The 16,856-nt window shown below is 56.2% G+C and overlaps 1 protein-coding gene across 3 annotated transcripts; it reads right to left on the bottom strand.

The window, feature by feature from the left end:
- Positions 1 to 1,503: 1,503 nt before the first annotated feature.
- Positions 1,504 to 16,282, bottom strand: LOC125982761 (dachshund homolog 2). Of its 3 annotated transcripts, XM_049743778.2 has the most exons (12): positions 15,423 to 16,280; positions 8,720 to 8,826; positions 7,307 to 7,417; positions 6,612 to 6,737; positions 6,117 to 6,295; positions 5,643 to 5,742; positions 5,307 to 5,360; positions 4,886 to 4,989; positions 4,645 to 4,792; positions 4,410 to 4,541; positions 4,220 to 4,273; positions 1,504 to 2,340 (listed from the first exon to the last, which is right to left on the bottom strand). In XM_049743778.2, exons 1-11 carry the CDS (start codon positions 16,004 to 16,006, stop codon positions 4,257 to 4,259), a joined length of 1,662 nt encoding a protein of 553 aa, XP_049599735.1. In that variant the 5' UTR covers positions 16,007 to 16,280; the 3' UTR covers positions 1,504 to 2,340; positions 4,220 to 4,256. The 3 variants fall into 3 exon arrangements, with proteins under 3 accessions (XP_049599735.1, XP_049599727.1, XP_049599719.1); XM_049743770.2 differs by lacking the exon at positions 4,220 to 4,273 and having other exon boundaries at positions 7,307 to 7,408; positions 15,423 to 16,282; XM_049743762.2 differs by lacking the exon at positions 4,220 to 4,273 and having other exon boundaries at positions 15,423 to 16,281.
- Positions 16,283 to 16,856: the final 574 nt, after the last annotated feature.

The raw sequence follows: 16,856 nt of genomic DNA, 5'->3' as shown, positions 1-16,856 counted from the left end.
TCATCAAACGACGACAAAAACTAGTTGAAAATGTCTTCACACCTCGGATATGGCGTCGAACGAAGCCTGCCTTCGGGAATCAATCCAGGGCATGTTTAAGGCGAGCGCAACGAAGACAAACGGCAACGAGAAACGGGCTGGCTGGCTGGCGGGCGGGCGGGCAGGCGGCACTTGACGCCGCCACCGCATCAGCCATTTGCACCTGCGTGAAGCTGGCCCCCCACCCCAGGCAAAATGCAAGGAAAATAGTCCGTTTCGTTTGGGGCCAACGCAATTGACTGACTCGTTCGTGAACGGGAAGTGACGTCATTTTTTCTTCTTCGTTTTGTTTTACGGCGAGGTCGCACCAGCTTCAATGCGCATTACCGACGCCTACGGTGTGGGATAAGTTACGTCATTGCATGTTGGTTGAAGTCATATGAACGGAAAAAAGAACGAATAACTTCAGGAAGTGATCCGTTCACCGAAAAAGATTCGTTCTTATGAACGAATCGTTGACTCACGAGCCAACGCTAAACTCGGTTGTCCCGCTGAAATATCACGTCACTTGACGACGTGCATCCATTTGGCATTCAAGGCTTTCTGTTCTGCCTTGGCCGCTTGGAGCAGTTTTCACTTGAAGAACAGTGCACGTTCTTAGCGTTTAGCCCTCGCTCGCTCGAGGAGGCTGGAATGAACCAGGTCGACACTTTAGTGGTGTTTGCTTCCGGCCGCATGCGATTGGAAGCAGATGTCACCAAAGAGTGAATTACTGCGCTGTGTCCATGTCATTTGACCATTTAGCAGGCCCAAAGTTGAGGCGGGCGCAACCAGAAGACGTGACAGACAGGTTGAGTGGTAGACAAGATGAGCCAACTCGCTGGCAAATGCTGCTCATGCTGGGCCACAGTGGCAAGGACACTGTCACCTGGGAGCGCAAATACGTACGCTAACGTGCTAATGACATTTGGAGCAGAAAGGTGTCGCATGCCACTTTCACACGGGCCGGCCAGCGTTAGCACGCGCTTCAGGGCCTGCCACCAAGAACACACAGGCCATTTCGGAAGGCGAAAAGGAGGGAGCCAAGGAGGGAGCCAAGGAGGGAGCCAAGGAGGGAGCCAAGGAGGGAGCCAAGGAGGGGGCCAAGGAGGGGGCCAAGGAGGGGGCCGAGGGCATGGTTGTCACACCTCCCCCTCTCAAGTGGTCGTTCTCCAAGAAGGAAAACGACAAGCCGAAAGCGAATGCGATTTTCACATTGCGACGGCTGCAATTTGGAGAAAGAACGAAAAAAACATTCACACTGCTTGCTTCTTTCTCTCTCTCGCGGAACTCCGCGTGTCTAAGTTGAGTGCTTAAGAAAGATTTCATTCACAAAGACTACAAAACTGAAGCGACTTCTTTTTGCATCATTGATGTCATCTGATTGATGACCTTCGCTGGTCTGGTACAATTTTGTCAACAAAGTGGACGGTCCTTCAATCCATTTGTGTCTAAGCTATACAGCCAAAACGCGGACGTATCGTATGAATTGTAATCGGGCTTTATTTATTGCTGTGCTTGTATAAAAAAAAAAAAAAAAAAGAAAAGAAAAGAAAGAAAACACCCCAAAAAACATGGAATTAGGACCTTGACACGGCAATCACAATATTGAGGGGGAAAAAAACAATGGCCATTTGATTTTTGGAAGTGGTTCAGGCCTGGCCATGGCCGCCGTTACCTTGAAGTGTTTGTCGGTTGTGGTTACTCACGTCCTCCACGCCGTCCGTCCCCTCTCCATCCTTCCACGTTCCCTCCGTCATCTCTCGTCCGTCCCTTCTCATACGGCGGTTTGTCCGTCCGTCGCGCGCTCAGCTCTCCATTAGGGGGACATCGACTATAAGCGAGGAAGGAGGAGACACCCATCGCTGGCTGAGGAAAGGCAAGGGCGACCAATTCGTGCCAGCCTGCCGTTCTTCTCCAATTCACAAAGAACGGGCGAGAAAAACGTTGCTTTTTTCCCCACACAAAAACACTCCAAACAAAACTGGAGGAGTCAAACCACAGATAAGGAATGAAGTGAGACACAAGACAAAGAAGGTTCTTTTGTTCAAGAGTCTCCTCGTGGCGTTGGCTTGACTCCCGTCCAATCGGAGCGGGCCAGCCCATGAGGTGGGCTCCCGTTGTTCCAAATCCGCCACTTGCGCCAGCATGCGCACAGAAAACAAGGTCACGTTTTGCTGCGCTGCGCCCCGCCCGTCCATCCGTCCGTCCATCCGTCCGTCCGTCCGTCCGAGGCAAAGATTTGTTGAGGAGGATGCCGTGGCGTTGGGCTGATATCACGTTTCTAGAACGTGACGGTGGTCTTCAGGAAAGCCCGAGATTCTGACCGGAAGACAAAACAAAACAATCACGTGACTCCGGTTGGCGCATCAAACGACAAGAAGCGATTCCGGAACCGGCCGGACAGACGGACGGACCAATCGGTCGGTCGGCAGACGGCCTGGAGCTAACACGCACGATGCAGGCGTCGACGCCGACACCTTTTCCGCTTGTAAAATGATGCCGCGGAGTCGTGCGAGTCAAAAGAACGGAGGCGAGCGCCAGCCGTGGTACTTCCTCGCTCTCGGCCCGAGAAAGGAGCAGAGCCGAGTCATCGTTCTCCCCCCCCCCTCTCGCTGTCATTGTTTTCTGCCAACGTTGCAAAGTGTTTCCGTTTGGGGGGGCCGAGCTCCGAGTGACAACCTTCTCTGTTTTGCTACTCGTCTTTGTGCTTTTCATCTGCTGCCCTTTGCTAAGGAGCCCTCCTAGCCCCACCCTTCCCTTCCCTTCCCATCCCATCGCTCATTTCCCGCGTGTTTGGTTATTCTGAGCCTGACCCGTTTTCTGCCCGTCGGAAAAGGCAGCAGAGAACCCGAGGCGTGTGGACGGCCGTTGGTGGCGACAAGTTGTCATTTTTCAAGCCTTCCTCCCGCTGGCCTCCTTTGCCATTTTTCAAGCCTTCCTCCCGCTGGCCTCCTTTGCCTCGTTCGCTCGCAGGCGCACCTCCTCCTCCTCCTCCTCCTCCTGACGCAACCTTTCCCATAAAAGCTCCCTGTCCTCGCTTTGGATTTCTTTGGATTCAGCATTTTTCTCTCCACTCCTTAATGAAGAGCGGGAAGGCTGGAGCGTGCGCGTCGCAACTGCCGCTATGGCCACGCTTAGCACGTTAGCGAGAGCAAGCGCTACTTGAGCCCGCTTTGCGCTCGACTCGGCATCCGCTCGACTCGGCATCCGCTCGGCTCGGGATCCGCTCGGCTCGGGATCCGCTCGACTTGGCATCCGCTCGACTCGGCATCCGCTCGACTCGGCATCCGCTCGACTCGGCATCCGCTCGACTCGACCCGCTGCCGCCAGGAAAAGGCCTCTGGGAGGCATTTTCTCGGACCGATGGTTGGCCTTTGAACAACTACGTCTTGGGAGGAGGTCCACCCGACTAGATTTCCCAGTGGGAACGAGGCTTGCCCGTCCGTCCCACACCAGTGTGGATTTCGCTGGCTGGCTGGCTCACGCCACTCACCCACAACAAAGCTTGTCAACGTCAGTCAGGCAGGCAGGCAGCCACGCAGGCAGCCACGCAGGCAGCCACGCAGGCAGCCACGCAGGCAGCCACGCAGGCAGCCACGCAGGCAGCCACGCAGGCAGGCAGGCAGGCAGGCAGGCAGGCAGGCAGGCAGGCAGGCAGGCAGGCAGGCAGGCAGGCAGGCAGGCAGGCAGGCAGGCAGGCAGGCAGGCAGGCAGGCAGGCAGGCAGGCAGGCAGGCAGGCAGGCAGGCAGGCAGGCAGGCAGGCAGGCAGGCAGCCACGCAGGCAGCCACGCAGGCAGGCAGGCAGGCAGGCAGGCAGGCAGGCAGGCAGGCAGGCAGGCAGGCAGGCAGGCAGGCAGGCAGGCAGGCAGCCAGGCAGGCAGGCAGGCAGGCAGGCAGCCAGCCAGCCAGCCAGGCAGGCAGGCAGGCAGGCAGGCAGGCAGCCAGGCAGCCAGGCAGGCAGGCAGGCAGGCAGGCAGGCAGGCAGGCAGGCAGGCAGGCAGGCAGGCAGGCAGGCAGCCAGCCAGCCAGCCAGCCAGCCAGCCAGCCAGCCAGCCAGCCAGCCAGCCAGCCAGCCAGCCAGCCAGCCAGCCAGCCAGCCAGCCGCCAGCCAGCCAGCCAGCCAGCCAGCCAGCCAGCCAGCCAGCCAGCCAGCCAGGCAGGCAGGACGGCGGCACACACGCGTTTGGTTTTGCCAACCTTGTCTCGGGGGTTCCCGTCGAGTCGGTCCTGCCGGTCAAAGGGAGGCGGCATCTGCACGACACGCAACCACGGACAGTAAATGTATTCTTTGGTTTTGAGGATAAGAGCCCGGGTTTTGGAGGGCATGCGTGAACCGAGACTGAAAAGAAACTGTGCGAATGGCTTCTCACGCCACCCGTGTCAGTACCGTCGGGCTCGGGCGAGAGTTCCCTGGCGTCCTCACCCCCCGGCTGCCGTCTCCGCTTGGACTCAAACTCCAGTGCCTCCTGCAGCTTCCTCTTGGCCTTCTTCTCCTTCTTCAGACGTTTCTGGAAGGACACTGCGGGCAGAGCAGAAGGAGAAGCCGTTTGGGAGCGACACGCCACCTGAGAGAGCCAGCCAGCGAGCCAGCCAGCCAGCGAGAGCGAGCGAGCGAGCGAGACCTCTGCTCTGCAGTTCCGAGGTCAGCTGGCGCTCCAGGCTCTCTCTCATCTCTCGTTCGCGGTCCAGCTCCATCTTCAGCTCCCTTTTCTCCGCCTGGATCTGCTTGTCCTGCACACGGGCGTTCTCCACCGCCACCTTCAGGAGGCCCTGGAACGCACGCACACGCACACGCATAGGCATGCTTTGTTGATAAAAGGAAAGGAGTGGCAGCGGCATTGGCGGTGGCGGCGGCAGCGGCACCTGTATGTTGGTGAGGAGCGTCTCCACAGACGACAGGCTGTCGGCGAAAAGAAACGGGGCGGGGAAGATGGCGGGCGGGGCTCCTCCCGGCGAGGCTTGGTCTTCTGCGGAAAGCGCGACTTTTTATGGAAGCGGTGTTGCCCAACCGCCGAGTCAGTTGCGGGAATGCCTTGTACCCGCCGAGCCGGGCCAAAAGCCGGCGCCTTTTGCCAGATCAACAGCGCTCGCCAGGGAGAAACACACAAAGAGTGGAATCCACCAAAAGGAGTTTACAGCGGCGGGACGTGACATTTTACCATTCCGCAAAATGAAATCAAATGTCAAGGATCGGCGCCAAAAAAAGGGCAGCCGCCCGCCCGCCCGCCCGAGCCTGTGCGGAGCGCACCCCAAATATGTCGCCATGGCGTCCTTTGCGTCTCACCTTTGTCCTTTGCCATGTTCTCTGCGGGCGTGGCGGCGTCCGTCGACAGCGGGCCTGAAGAGGGAGAACCCGACCGAGTCAGCGCGCGCGCCGGAATCGGAAGCATGCCATTGATTTCAAGTTTTCCTTCCAAATAAAGAGAGCAAAAAAGCCGGTGGCGGCGGGCTCAAGTGGGCTAATTCCACTTAGCCTCTTTATGGAATTTGACATCATGTGGCCCATTTGAGGCGTGCTCGAGCACGTCCGTCTTCTCCTTTCTTTCATTGAGAGTCACAAGATACTTTTTTCTTTTCTTTCCGTGTCTCGAGAGAAGAAAGAGAAGATAGTCCTGCATACCGAGTCTTTCCGGCGAGCTGGAGGTGGAGCTATTGGTCCGCGACCGCCGAGGAGTGTCCGTCTCGTCGACAGAGGGCGAGGGACTGCGGCACGCGCGCTCCTGCCCGACAGCACAAATACGTACAGGAAGTGAACCCCGCGGGACGTTTCCATTTCCAAAATCGCTTCCCGTTGTTGTTGACAACGTTTGGCCTTCATTTTTAGCGGATCAGTTTGCTCATGGCGACTTTATGACGCAATGCGTCAACAGTTGCTGTTTTTTTTTTTTTAAATGAACTTGTGTAAAAAGGTACAAACCGTTTCAAAGTAGGAAGCAAAGCAACAAAGGAGCGGTCAGAGAAAGAAAGAAAGAAAGAAAGAAAGAAAGAAAGAAAGAAAGAAAGAAAGAAAGAAAGAAAGAAAGAAAGAAAGAAAGAAAGAAAGAAAGAAAGAAAGAAAGAAAGAAAGAAAGAAAGAAAGAAAGCAAGCAAGCACCTTGATGACGGGCGTCTGGCGCAGGTGGATCTGCTGAGCGGCGGCGGCCATGTTGGCGATAGTGCCAAGCTGGTTCATCTGCGACATGGCCATGGCGACGGAGGCGGGCGGCAGGCCCACGGGCGGCAGGCCCACGGGCAGCAACGGGTGGGGCATCATCACAAAGGGCAGCTCCAGTCCTGGCGCACGGACAAGAGTCACGGCTAGTCTTTTTGCCATATTTGAATGCCTGCCGCGACCTGCTGTTCAACGTTCAGTCACACACACATGCAAAAGCTCTCCCCCTCCGCCCGCCCTCCCTCCCTCCCTCCGGGGTCAACGTGACGACAATCAACGGGAGTGTTTGTGTGTCACCTCCTTCAACGCCGATGAATCCGAGCAAAGTGTTAATATGAGAGATGGCCGCAGTTGAAATGGGCCGCATGAACAAATCGCAGACACACACACGCGCACACGCACACACAGACACAGCTGAGGGTGGGTGCGCTTGCTCACTGTTGGCCAGCTGCTGTTGGCTGAGGGCTCCCAAAGCCAGGGCTCGCCCTGCCGCTGCCGCCGCCGCCGCTCCTCCTCCGGGTCTGTCGCTTGGGCGCTCCTTGTCCCAGGAGCACTCACTCCCTCCTGGGCACACGTACAGAAGGCATGAAAGACGACAACATCCCGCAAAAGCGGCTGTCACCAATTGTGGCCCGACCCGGCCCAGCCCGGCCTCCCCCCTTCTTATCTATCTTTATCAGTTGGAATCTCTCTGGATTATTGCGCGTCAGCTGGGCCCGATCCCGTTGAAATAACGCTTCCCCTCTTGACCTGCGTCTGTCTTTTCCCGCCTCGCTCGCAACGTCTTTACGTTTGTGGTCAGAAGAAAAGCAAAAGGAAACAACAAGAGGAAAAAAACGCTCTTCGGAAAGCGCCCGGTCGCCGGCCGGCTTTTCCTTTTGTTGCGTTCTTCAATAATTCACACCCCCATAAAATGGACTCTTTGTCGGATGCTTGTCGAGCGGAAACGCACGCACGCACGCACGCACAACGTCAAAAGCCATCGGCGGACGGCATCGTACTCCATGAAGACGCAGGTGCAACTGTATAGGCCGACGTTGCACTCTGCATCTTGCCGGAGGATTCACACACATGCACACACGCACACACACGTGTCAATGCTATTTGTGCACATGTGTGTTTGTGTGAGCTACCCGCGTTGGAGTGCAGGTCGTCATTGTCCGATTCGTTTCCGTTCTGCAGCCTCATCATCATCTTCATCTTGTGCAGCTTCTGGAGCTCAGCCATGGTGGCCGCTGTAAGGCCTGACACGCACGCACGCACAACACATGTGCACACACACACACACACGCGCACACAGTGGTCAATATGCGCCACGTCGCCTTTGGTTGGAGCGTTTCAGACACCCTGAGGACATCATAGTGCGCCCGTACATGTGGCCTGTACGCGGCGTCGCCCGTGCACACGCACTTTTGTACTCTGTGCGCTGACCCGGAACTGACTTCTGTACACAACAGGCAGCAGAGTGAGAGGGAGAGGGAGAGTGAGAGTGATGCCCCCCCCCCCCAACCCCCATCGCAGCGCAGCACGACACGTCACTGCCCCAAATTTGAGGAGTGAAGACGCAGTTTGATCCGCCGCTCGATCCGTCGCTCCGTCTATCGGCAGTCCGACGGTCGAGCCGCCTCACTTGGGTCGGCGGCTCGACCGTCGCGACTCACAGAAGGCCCATTGTGAGTTAGTGAGCAAACTAGCATGGCGGCAGAACGGGAGGCCTCGCTTTTGTCGTGACGGCGTCTCGGACCCGCTCGCCCGACCCATTTGGCTGCTCAATATTTGATGACTCTGAGAGACGGCATGACAGTGTGCATACAACAAAGAGCAAAAGAGAGCAATTGCTCTTTTGTGCTCTGGATTTAGAAAGTCACGATTGTTTTCTACGCTCCCGTGAGCGCCCGGGCCGACGGACTTAATGGCTGCGCTGCAGCACTTAAGTCGGCCATTTTGTTTTCGTTGCTCTTTTTTTTGGGAAAAGGTTCCGTCTGTTCTCTCCCTCGACACGCCGTGTGTGTGTGTGTGTCTGTGTGTGTCTGGATCGGGCCAAATTGATTCGGTCCGCAGTGTGGAAAAGGCCTCGAGACCACTTTGGCTTTTCTTGCCAATTTGTAAAGCTGAATTTGACGCTCTTCCGTTACAAGGGACAACGGGCGTGACGACAGCTGTCCCGTTTTGATCCTACGGTCAAGCTATTTTTTGGACAGGCCGCTCTCGAGCGGAGGAGGTCGACGAGATGGTCAAAAGCGTCGTCGCGGCCACCCGACGAGGTGGAGGCCGAAAGCGACGCCGAGCGATCTGAAGTCAGCCAACGCTTTGTCCGGGATGCACTCGTGCTCACCAAACTCAACTCATAGTGCGAGCCAATTCCGTATGTCCCGAAACGCATCAATGCGTGGAATGAGAGAGGAGGCAAAAGCGAGGAGGGAAGGACAGAGCCGGGAGACCGGGAGACGCCACGCCTGCACCACTTCACCTCCGAGCACCTCCGACCATCTCCTCCCTTCTTCTAGGCAAGGCAGGCAGGCAGGCAGGCAGGCAGCGCTACTGACCGGTGTGAGAGAGCAGGTTGGGGGACAGCAGGCCCGGGTGAAGAAGCCTCGGGCTGTCGCCACCGGCGCCCAAAGAACAGCGCTTGGGAGGACGACCCGGACGAGAGCTGCGGGCGAGAGAGAGAGACAAAGGAAGGGAGGACAAATCACAAACGCAACGCTACAAAGAGAAAATGATTTAATTCGCAAAAATTCTACGCTCTCCGTCGTGTCAAGTGCCATCAGCAAGTCTCGGTCGGCACTCACACGCCGCGCCATCTCCCGCTCTCCCAATGGCCGTTTCTATGGCGACGGAGCCCGGATCAATATTTTGTCGCGGGCGCCGTCGGCCGGCTGACGGATTGATTTAGCGGGAGACGGGCAGAGGTCACGCAGTTTAGTGAAGGCGCTCCGTGCCCCCTCTTTAGCCAGCATCTCTCATCTGGCTCACCAGACCCCGCCTCCTCCATCCGAGAGCGCAGGAGTTGTGTTTGGTGACAGCCGTCAAACGGAAGCAGGCATTTAAAGCTCACTTGGCGGCGAGTGCGGCCAAATGGCGGTCACGTCGCTCACTGGGCGAGGCCGCCGCCGCCGCCGCCTCTTGCCGTTTCGGAAAGCAAATCAGTTTTGTCCAATGGGTGGCCGCTCGCTTTCATCGCACGAAAAATCAGACGTTGTTTGATGGCAAACTCATTGTGGACGGACGGATGCTTTCGCCGGCGGACGCATGTTTCCTTTCCGTCCAGCCGAGAACAAGGAGCGATCGTTAAGAGAAGTAGAGCACGAATAATTGGTGGGGTGGGGTGGGGTGGGGGGGTCAATGACAGATAAAGAAACAGCCAAGTGAGCCGGACCCGCTGCCCTGGGCCGAAGACGGAGGGAGGCGTCTCGCTTACAGCTACGTGCGGCAGGCAAAAACGCCGGCAGCTGACGAGACCGGTCGGACGGCGCCGTGGGTCCAACGAATGGCAAGAGAGCTTCAAGAGGGATTTTCTCCGCGGCTTTTTGCTCTCTGCGGAGGTCAGACCTCGGTACGCCGGCGTGATAAACGCCCGTTACGTCGGTGTCATGTGTCATGGATCGGCCCTGACGCGGCGGCGCAAGGACGCTCGCCTCGCTCCTCTCAGCCCTGTCATCTCTTCCCGGAGGTTCCCTCCCAAGGCCACCCCCCTCCGCATCTCTCCCTCCCCCCATCCATGAGTCGATGCCTCGCCCAAGTGTCATCCCTCCGCCATCACTTAAGTCCTCCTGCGCTCGCCGCCATCTTTCATCTGTCGGGCTGTCTCGGCTCCAAACCAAAGGTAAACTTCACCTCCAGCGACACGACCATGGCGCTGCAACGTCGCGGGGGGATTGTTGGATTGTCTGTGTCCTCCATTTGGATAAGAAGGGAACGAGGGAGCAAGGACAAAGGACGGGGAGAATCAGCCGACGGCCAGAGAGCTAAAATTGTTGCGTCTTGTAACACGTGCGCACACACAAACACACGCGCTGAGAAGGTCAAGCCCGGATCCTTCAAGAAGTCCATTTTGATGAGTCGTGCACAACGCCAACAGCTGAATCAATATTAGGCTCACAGAGCAAGCCCGCACGCACGCACGCACGCATGCACACGTGCGCATGGCACAGAGCGCGCACTTGCCTCACGAGAATCAAACTCTGTGCACGACACGCAATACAGCCAATTGTCTTTCAAAAGCTGCCGCTCGGGTTGTGCCGCCGCCCGCTGCACAACAACCGGGCCCGCCATTTTGTAGGTCACTCCAAACAAAGGCGACGGACGGCAAGCGCAAACACGGCACAGGTAATATGGTCGGAAAGGTCGCCTGGCGAGCCAAACAAACCGAAACAAACGGCCCTTCCGTCTCCCTTTATATGACGGAGGGAGGGAGGGAGGCAGGGAGGGAGGGAGGGAGGGAGGGGGGGGGGACGGGGCCTACAAGCATGACTGAGAGGGACCGAGTTCCTTGTGGCTTTTGCCCACTGAGCCCAGTGCAAATCCGGCTAGCATCGCTGCTCAAGTTTGATGGTGAAGAGACACACACGCACACGCGCCCACGCACACACACACACACACACACACACAGGCTTGCTTACATGGACACTTTGCTGTCTTGGAAACCGTAATAAAGCCAAACGCACGCACGTCGTAAATCTCACAATAATACGTCCTCCGGGTGCAAGTGTGTGTGTGTGTGTGTCTTTTATAGGAGTTGTAAATTTAGCTGCTGGCATTGTTTTTATCAGCATATTTGCAAGCTGTTTAGCAAACGGTGCAGATGTCACTGTTACGACCGCACACACGCACACTCACACTACACCAGCCTTTTGATACTGTGTGTGCGTGCGTGCGTGCGTGCAATGCTCCATCGCTTCACCTGGCTGAGTGTTTTCCCGTTTGTGCAGGTCACTCACACACACACACACACACACACACACACACACACACACACACACACACACACACACACATGCACGCACACACACACACGCACACACACATTCTAGTGAGCTTGCTCACTGCGTGAAGGTCAGTACTCGTGTGTGTGTTATTTGATGAATGCTGAGAAGCGGTGCAGTGCTTAGAAAGAGGTCGCGACCTTTGAGCTTCCATTCAATCAGATGACAAGCGAGCGAGCGAGCCGAGGGCTCCACGGCGCTAACGGAGATGAAGCTGGGCTCAAGCCCATTTTGTGCCCACGTGTCCGCGAGGTGCAGCAAGTGGGCGACCGATGGACTTTTTCAACCTCTTTGACTTGTGTTTTGGGTTTGTTTTTTTTCCCGCCCACCAGCCCGCCCGCCTCTTCTTGGCGCACTTTCTTCTTTCCTCCCGTGCCCCTTTGGCCCTGGCCAATTACGCGGTGTTTGTCCACCCGTTTTCAATCAAATCCCTCCGTCCAGCCCCGGTGTCCCCCTCCCCCTCCCACTGCTCTCCTTTTTCATTTTTAATTAACTTCTTTTGTAACTTGAAAGCGACCCGCCCGCAAGAGCCCCCCCCCCCCTCCACTCCTTTCCAGTGCCCCTTGGGCAGACACGTACGTGTGTGGAGGTTAAACAGGCTATTTACATTTCAGTTACAAGCAGAGAGCAAATAAATGATTAATGAGGCCGCAGATTAGCAGCACGGCACTTCCTTTAGCTTAGTTTAGCAATTCATTTGGCCTTCAGCCTTTGTGCTGAATTAAGACTTTCTGGGGGCCTTTAATGGAGATGGCCAAATGTCAAGCAGTTGCGTTTTCTGCCAGATACAATTGTGCAGTCGTGTGAAATGACAGGTGTTCTGCGGAAACGGATTTAGATCCGTCCAATAAACTCTGATTTGGATTGAACGCATTTTCATTCAACTTTGAACACACTCTCCAATTGTTTTCTATAAAGCAGAAACTTTGAAAGTGCCGTCTTAAATCCTGCACCGTTTGTTTTTGGGGGGTTTTCCACAAGCGGACCCCACTGTCAGGTTGATTTGTACGGCAACAAAAACGGTCCGATTGACCTGGGTCGCTCCAGTTTGGGTTGCTTTAAAGGCAGCGGGAAAGAGGCGAGTCAAACATCAAAACAAAGTTAGTGCAGGAAGGGCTCCCAAAAGTCAAACGTATCAGGATGCAAACGCGCTTCATTCTGAGGCTGAAGAAGCTTTTGCTGGCTTGGGGAGGGGGGGGACGGCATTTTCCATAAACACCTTTGCTTGCCCTGCTGCCCGTCGTGCTGATTTAAGGGCGACACCAATAAGTCAAAGCTGGAAGAAGAGAGAGACCTCACGCACGCACGCACGCACGCACGCACGCACGCACGGAGAAGGGGGGAAGTTACAAACGGCCACATTGTTCGCTGTGAGGAGAAAATTACAGTGAGCGGGATGATTCTGACAAGCTATCACCACGCGCACGCTTTTTTGCGCTCAGGTAATAAACGTGTGTCTTCATCAAGACCAGCACAGCACATTAGTCTTCATGTTGTCGCCCACCATCTTGGCGGAAAAACAAAAGGATCTCCCGAAATAAATGAGGGAGGCTGGACCGGCACATTTAGCACACACATGCACGCACGCACGCACGCACGCACACAAATGATGAGTTTGTTTGTCCGTGAAAATCTCAGTCACTTTAACCACTGTTATTATTCTAATCAAGATGACATGTTTTTAAATGGATTATTATACGTTTTCATTAATAACACACTGTCAGCCTGCCAAGGGCTTCTTGATGGGTACGCACGCGGTAAACATCCAAGTCAGAAAGCAAAGAAAAAAGAGGAAAGAAGTTTGTCAGGAGACACACGCACACCTCTGTCATGTGTCTACAGGCTGATTAAAAGTTTGCGTTAATGACACGCTGTCTGCTGCAAAGGACGCGCGCCCGCCCGCCCGCCCGCCCGCCCGCAACCTTTCGGAACAGATTTTGGCTGCAATTACTCCACGGCAACACTTGGACGGACGTGCGTTTGTTGGGCTGAACCGGGTGACAATGTTTTCCTTAATAACAAGTTGTCTTTGAGACACGGCCGCACGGCCGATCTGCGGCCACCTTGCTTGTGTGAGTGTGTGTGTGTGTGTGTGTGTGGGGGGGGGGGGGGGGGGGGGGGGGGCAGGTGAAGGACAGAACGCAGATGAGCTGGGGAACAACAAACCGGAAGCACGTGAAATGAGGAAAGGGATGGAGAGAGATTACCTGGCGGGCCGGAGGAAAAGAAAAGCCATAGGGATGCTCCCTAATGCCATTTCCAAAGCAATCTGCTAAGTGCACCAGCTAGCTGAGTGCACGCCAAACGTGCGCGCGCGCGCGCCCGCCTGCCCGCCTTCGTAGGCATCCGATGATAAAACATATCCCGCTAAAGACAACACTGCGCCTTCATCACCTCCTTCCTTCCTTCCTTCCTTCCTTCCTTCCTTCCTTCCTTCCTTCCTTCCTTCCTTCCTTCCTTCCTTCCTCGCGAGCCGTCAAGACGCGATCTGCGACCGAGCGCAGCACAATCTGGGGTGCGCATGCGCACGCGCACAAGGTGCTCCAACTTGGACGCAAACTCCGGCAACTCCACCACATCCAAACACGTTTGTCAGGGTTTTTCACATTATCCTTATCGTATGATTATGTTGGAATGTAACCGGTAATAAATAACCTAGCTTGTCCCATCCTACACAACGTCGTAAAACACCCCCTGATATGTTTTGACTAGGGGACAAGGGCTTCCTATTCAGTCTACTCTTACCCCCACTCTGTTCTTCTTAATAAATATGCCCTTGCTGGAGGGAGAGGCAGACGTCATTCCTTCAACGGGTGAACTCTCCACCTGCAGGTGCCTAAAAGGACTTACTTGTCTCCCGTGTGGTTCTTGCAAAATAAGTTGGAGTGAGCGAATCTCTAACAACGTTCCCACTCGCAAATGCGTCGGTGGGGCCTCCACAGTTCATGGGGAAATCCGCTCTTGTTTCCAACGCTTCAGTGTAGTCTTTGACTAGATCTTGAAGGAAAATGTAGTAGTATTAAACAAGAGGGCACTGTAAGCTGATTTGTGTCTTGTCACATCATCCCATACAAACAAACGCACAGTGGGCATTATGAAGCTTTTTTGGGGGGTTTTCTCACGCGCTTGCCGTAGTTAGTGATCTGAGGTGGACGACCTCAGATTGCTTGGTTGGAGTACAAACGATACGGTAGCCGTGTCCAAAAGGACCGATAACGCCGCACAGGCAATGTTAGCTAGCGCGCTCACGAGAATCTTGGTTTTCCACGCAAGAAAACAACCGCAGGCAGGGGCATATTTCTCCCACGCTCACTGGCAAACGACGCAAATGCTATGTTGCGGGTTTCTCCGTCTCGAATTAAGGCAAAGACGGCTGAAAAGCGTCAGTGACGTCATCAACGACTTGACTTGCACGGGACTGACGGCGACTACAACAAGTCTGATGGTGCGTGAGCGGGATGTTTCAGCGCAGCGAGCGGACTCTGTCTTCCGTACGCGTTTTGTCTCAGACGGCAAGCTGACGTGACAAGAAGAGCCCAGAAGAACACTCGGAAGGCCTTCCTCGCTCTCTCTGGCTGGCTGGCTGGCACACACACACACGCACGCACGCACGCACGCACGCACGCACACACACACACACACACACACACACACACACACACACACACACACACACACACACACACACACACACACACACACACACACACACACACACACACACACACACACACACACACACACACACACACACAGGCGCATCTCGCTCTCGCTCAACGGGCAAAACGGGACGTTTTTCCTGCCATCTTTTCCAGCGAGTCAACCAACTGAGAGCCAATTTGCTCACAACTTGCCCCCACCTCGCCAAAGTCCACTTGCACTGTTTTGACTGCCTCGCTGCTCGCTCGCTCGCTCAGCGGCTGAGCCCAGTGCATGGGAGTTCATCATTCTTTTCCTTTTCCCGGCGCACAATTTGAAGAGAGGCTCAGGGGGCGAGGCTCGCTCACTGCATGGAGGAATGTCAATATCATTTAAAAGGCTGGGGGGGGGGTGCATGCGATCGGCAACAATGGCTTTCCAGCTGCGTCGTTCGCCCGATTCTCGACTACCTCATTCTTGGCAAAGGAACGTTTCTAACCTATTCTCAACAGGACGGCAAAAGAGAAACAAGATAAGTTGGAATAAATCCACACAGTGAAGATGTCGAAGTCGAGCACTTCCGAGCGGATGCGAAATGTTGGAGAACGGGAACCTGGTCACTGACCTGGCGCTGGTGCAGTCCTGGTAGAGGATCTCAAAGTCCTTCCTGGAGATGAGCTTGCATCGGTTGACCCCGGGCTGGATGGCGCCGAGCCCCCGCAGCACACGGACCTGCTCCACGGTGCACACCGCCGGCGTGATGTCCAGCCTCTTGAGCTTGGTGTAGACCGTGTGCAGGCCGCCCACCAGGTGCTTCAGGAAGAGGTCGAACACCTGCGGCAGGCAGATCAGCTCCTGGCCGTGCACGCTGAAGCTGGCCACCTTGACGCCGTGCACCTCCACCAGCTTGCACTCGCCACACGGCCCTGGCCCTGGCCCTGGCCCCGGCCCTGGGCCCGGCAAGGTCGGCGAGCCCAGGGAACCCAGTCCGCCCTGCAGCCCGGGCACCAGCGGGGTGGCGCCGCCGTTGCCCAAGCCGGCCAGCGCGCCTCCCGCGGCGGGCAGGAAGCCAACGAGCGCGGTGCCGCCGCTGAGCCGCGGCGAAAGCGAGTGCGGCTGCGCGGGGCTGGAGCTTTCGCCGGGAGCCGCTGAAGCGTGGACTTTCTCCGCAGGCAAGCGGTAAAGCGCGGGGGAGCCGGGCAGCGACATGCCGGAAGTGTGGTGGCCGGACGGACGGACGGACACTCTTCCGGAGTCTCGTGTTCCGTTTTGCTTTGTCCGCTCTGTGGAGTGACGTCGCCGTGGGTTTCGCTCTCCACGCGTCAACCGTCGCTCGGCCGTGGGGCACGCGTGGTTGCCTGCCTGGCTGCCTGGCTGCCTGCCTGCCTTGCCTGCCTGCCTGCCTGGCTGCCTGCCCGGCCGCCTGTCTGTCTTACTGGCCTCTGCGTCCGCTCGCTCTGCAAGTACAGACAAAAACTCGCAAGCGGACGCTCAAGCTCGGTGGTGGCCCCGCCCTTGGCGCGAATAGACCAATCGGACAGCACGCCCTGCAGGACAGCCGCTGCAATTGGTCGAAAGGGAGAGGGGGGGGGGGGGGGGGGTTAGCCACTCTCCCTTTCATCAACCAGAAAGTTTGGTCAGTGGACCCATGCATATTCGCAGTTCAGCACCCGCCAATTCAGCTATTGTATTTCCACCCCTCTCTCTCTTCCTCCCTCCCTCCCTCCACCCATCCATCATCTGAAGCGTTTATCCTCACGCTTATCTTCTCCCAGCAACCTGTGCGGCGTGCGTGTCTTTGGGATGTGGGAGGAAAGGCACGTAAGCACGGGGAGCAAACTCCTGAAGACTGTGAGGTTGCTGCACTCACCGGTGCGCCTCTGCGCCGCTCTGTATTTTTATTTTTTTTCTTCTCGTGAAAAAGACACGTACGCCGGAGTACTTTTGGGCATTTCAAAGAACGGATGGATCAGCTGTATACCGAGAGCCTGGTCGGCCTCATCCTTTGCAGAGGACAACGAGCATATGCCGCCGCGGATGCGGGCTTTTCACATTTTCC

Source organism: Syngnathus scovelli, chromosome 1, assembly GCF_024217435.2.
Source record: "Syngnathus scovelli strain Florida chromosome 1, RoL_Ssco_1.2, whole genome shotgun sequence".
Taxonomy (NCBI): Eukaryota; Metazoa; Chordata; class Actinopteri; order Syngnathiformes; family Syngnathidae; genus Syngnathus; species Syngnathus scovelli.
This window is presented reverse-complemented; position numbering and strand designations above follow the sequence as displayed.

Coding starts and splice junctions, on each gene's coding strand:
- LOC125982761 (XM_049743762.2), bottom strand. CDS start 16,006: ATGTCGCTGCCCGGCTCCCCCGCGCTTTACCGCTTGCCTGCGGAGAAA. Junction 4,793..4,885: donor CGCTCCTCACCAACATACAG/GTGCCGCTGCCG, acceptor CGTGCGTTCCAG/GGCCTCCTGAAGGTGGCGGT. Junction 2,341..4,409: donor ACTCTCGCCCGAGCCCGACG/GTACTGACACGG, acceptor TCTTCCGGTCAG/AATCTCGGGCTTTCCTGAAG.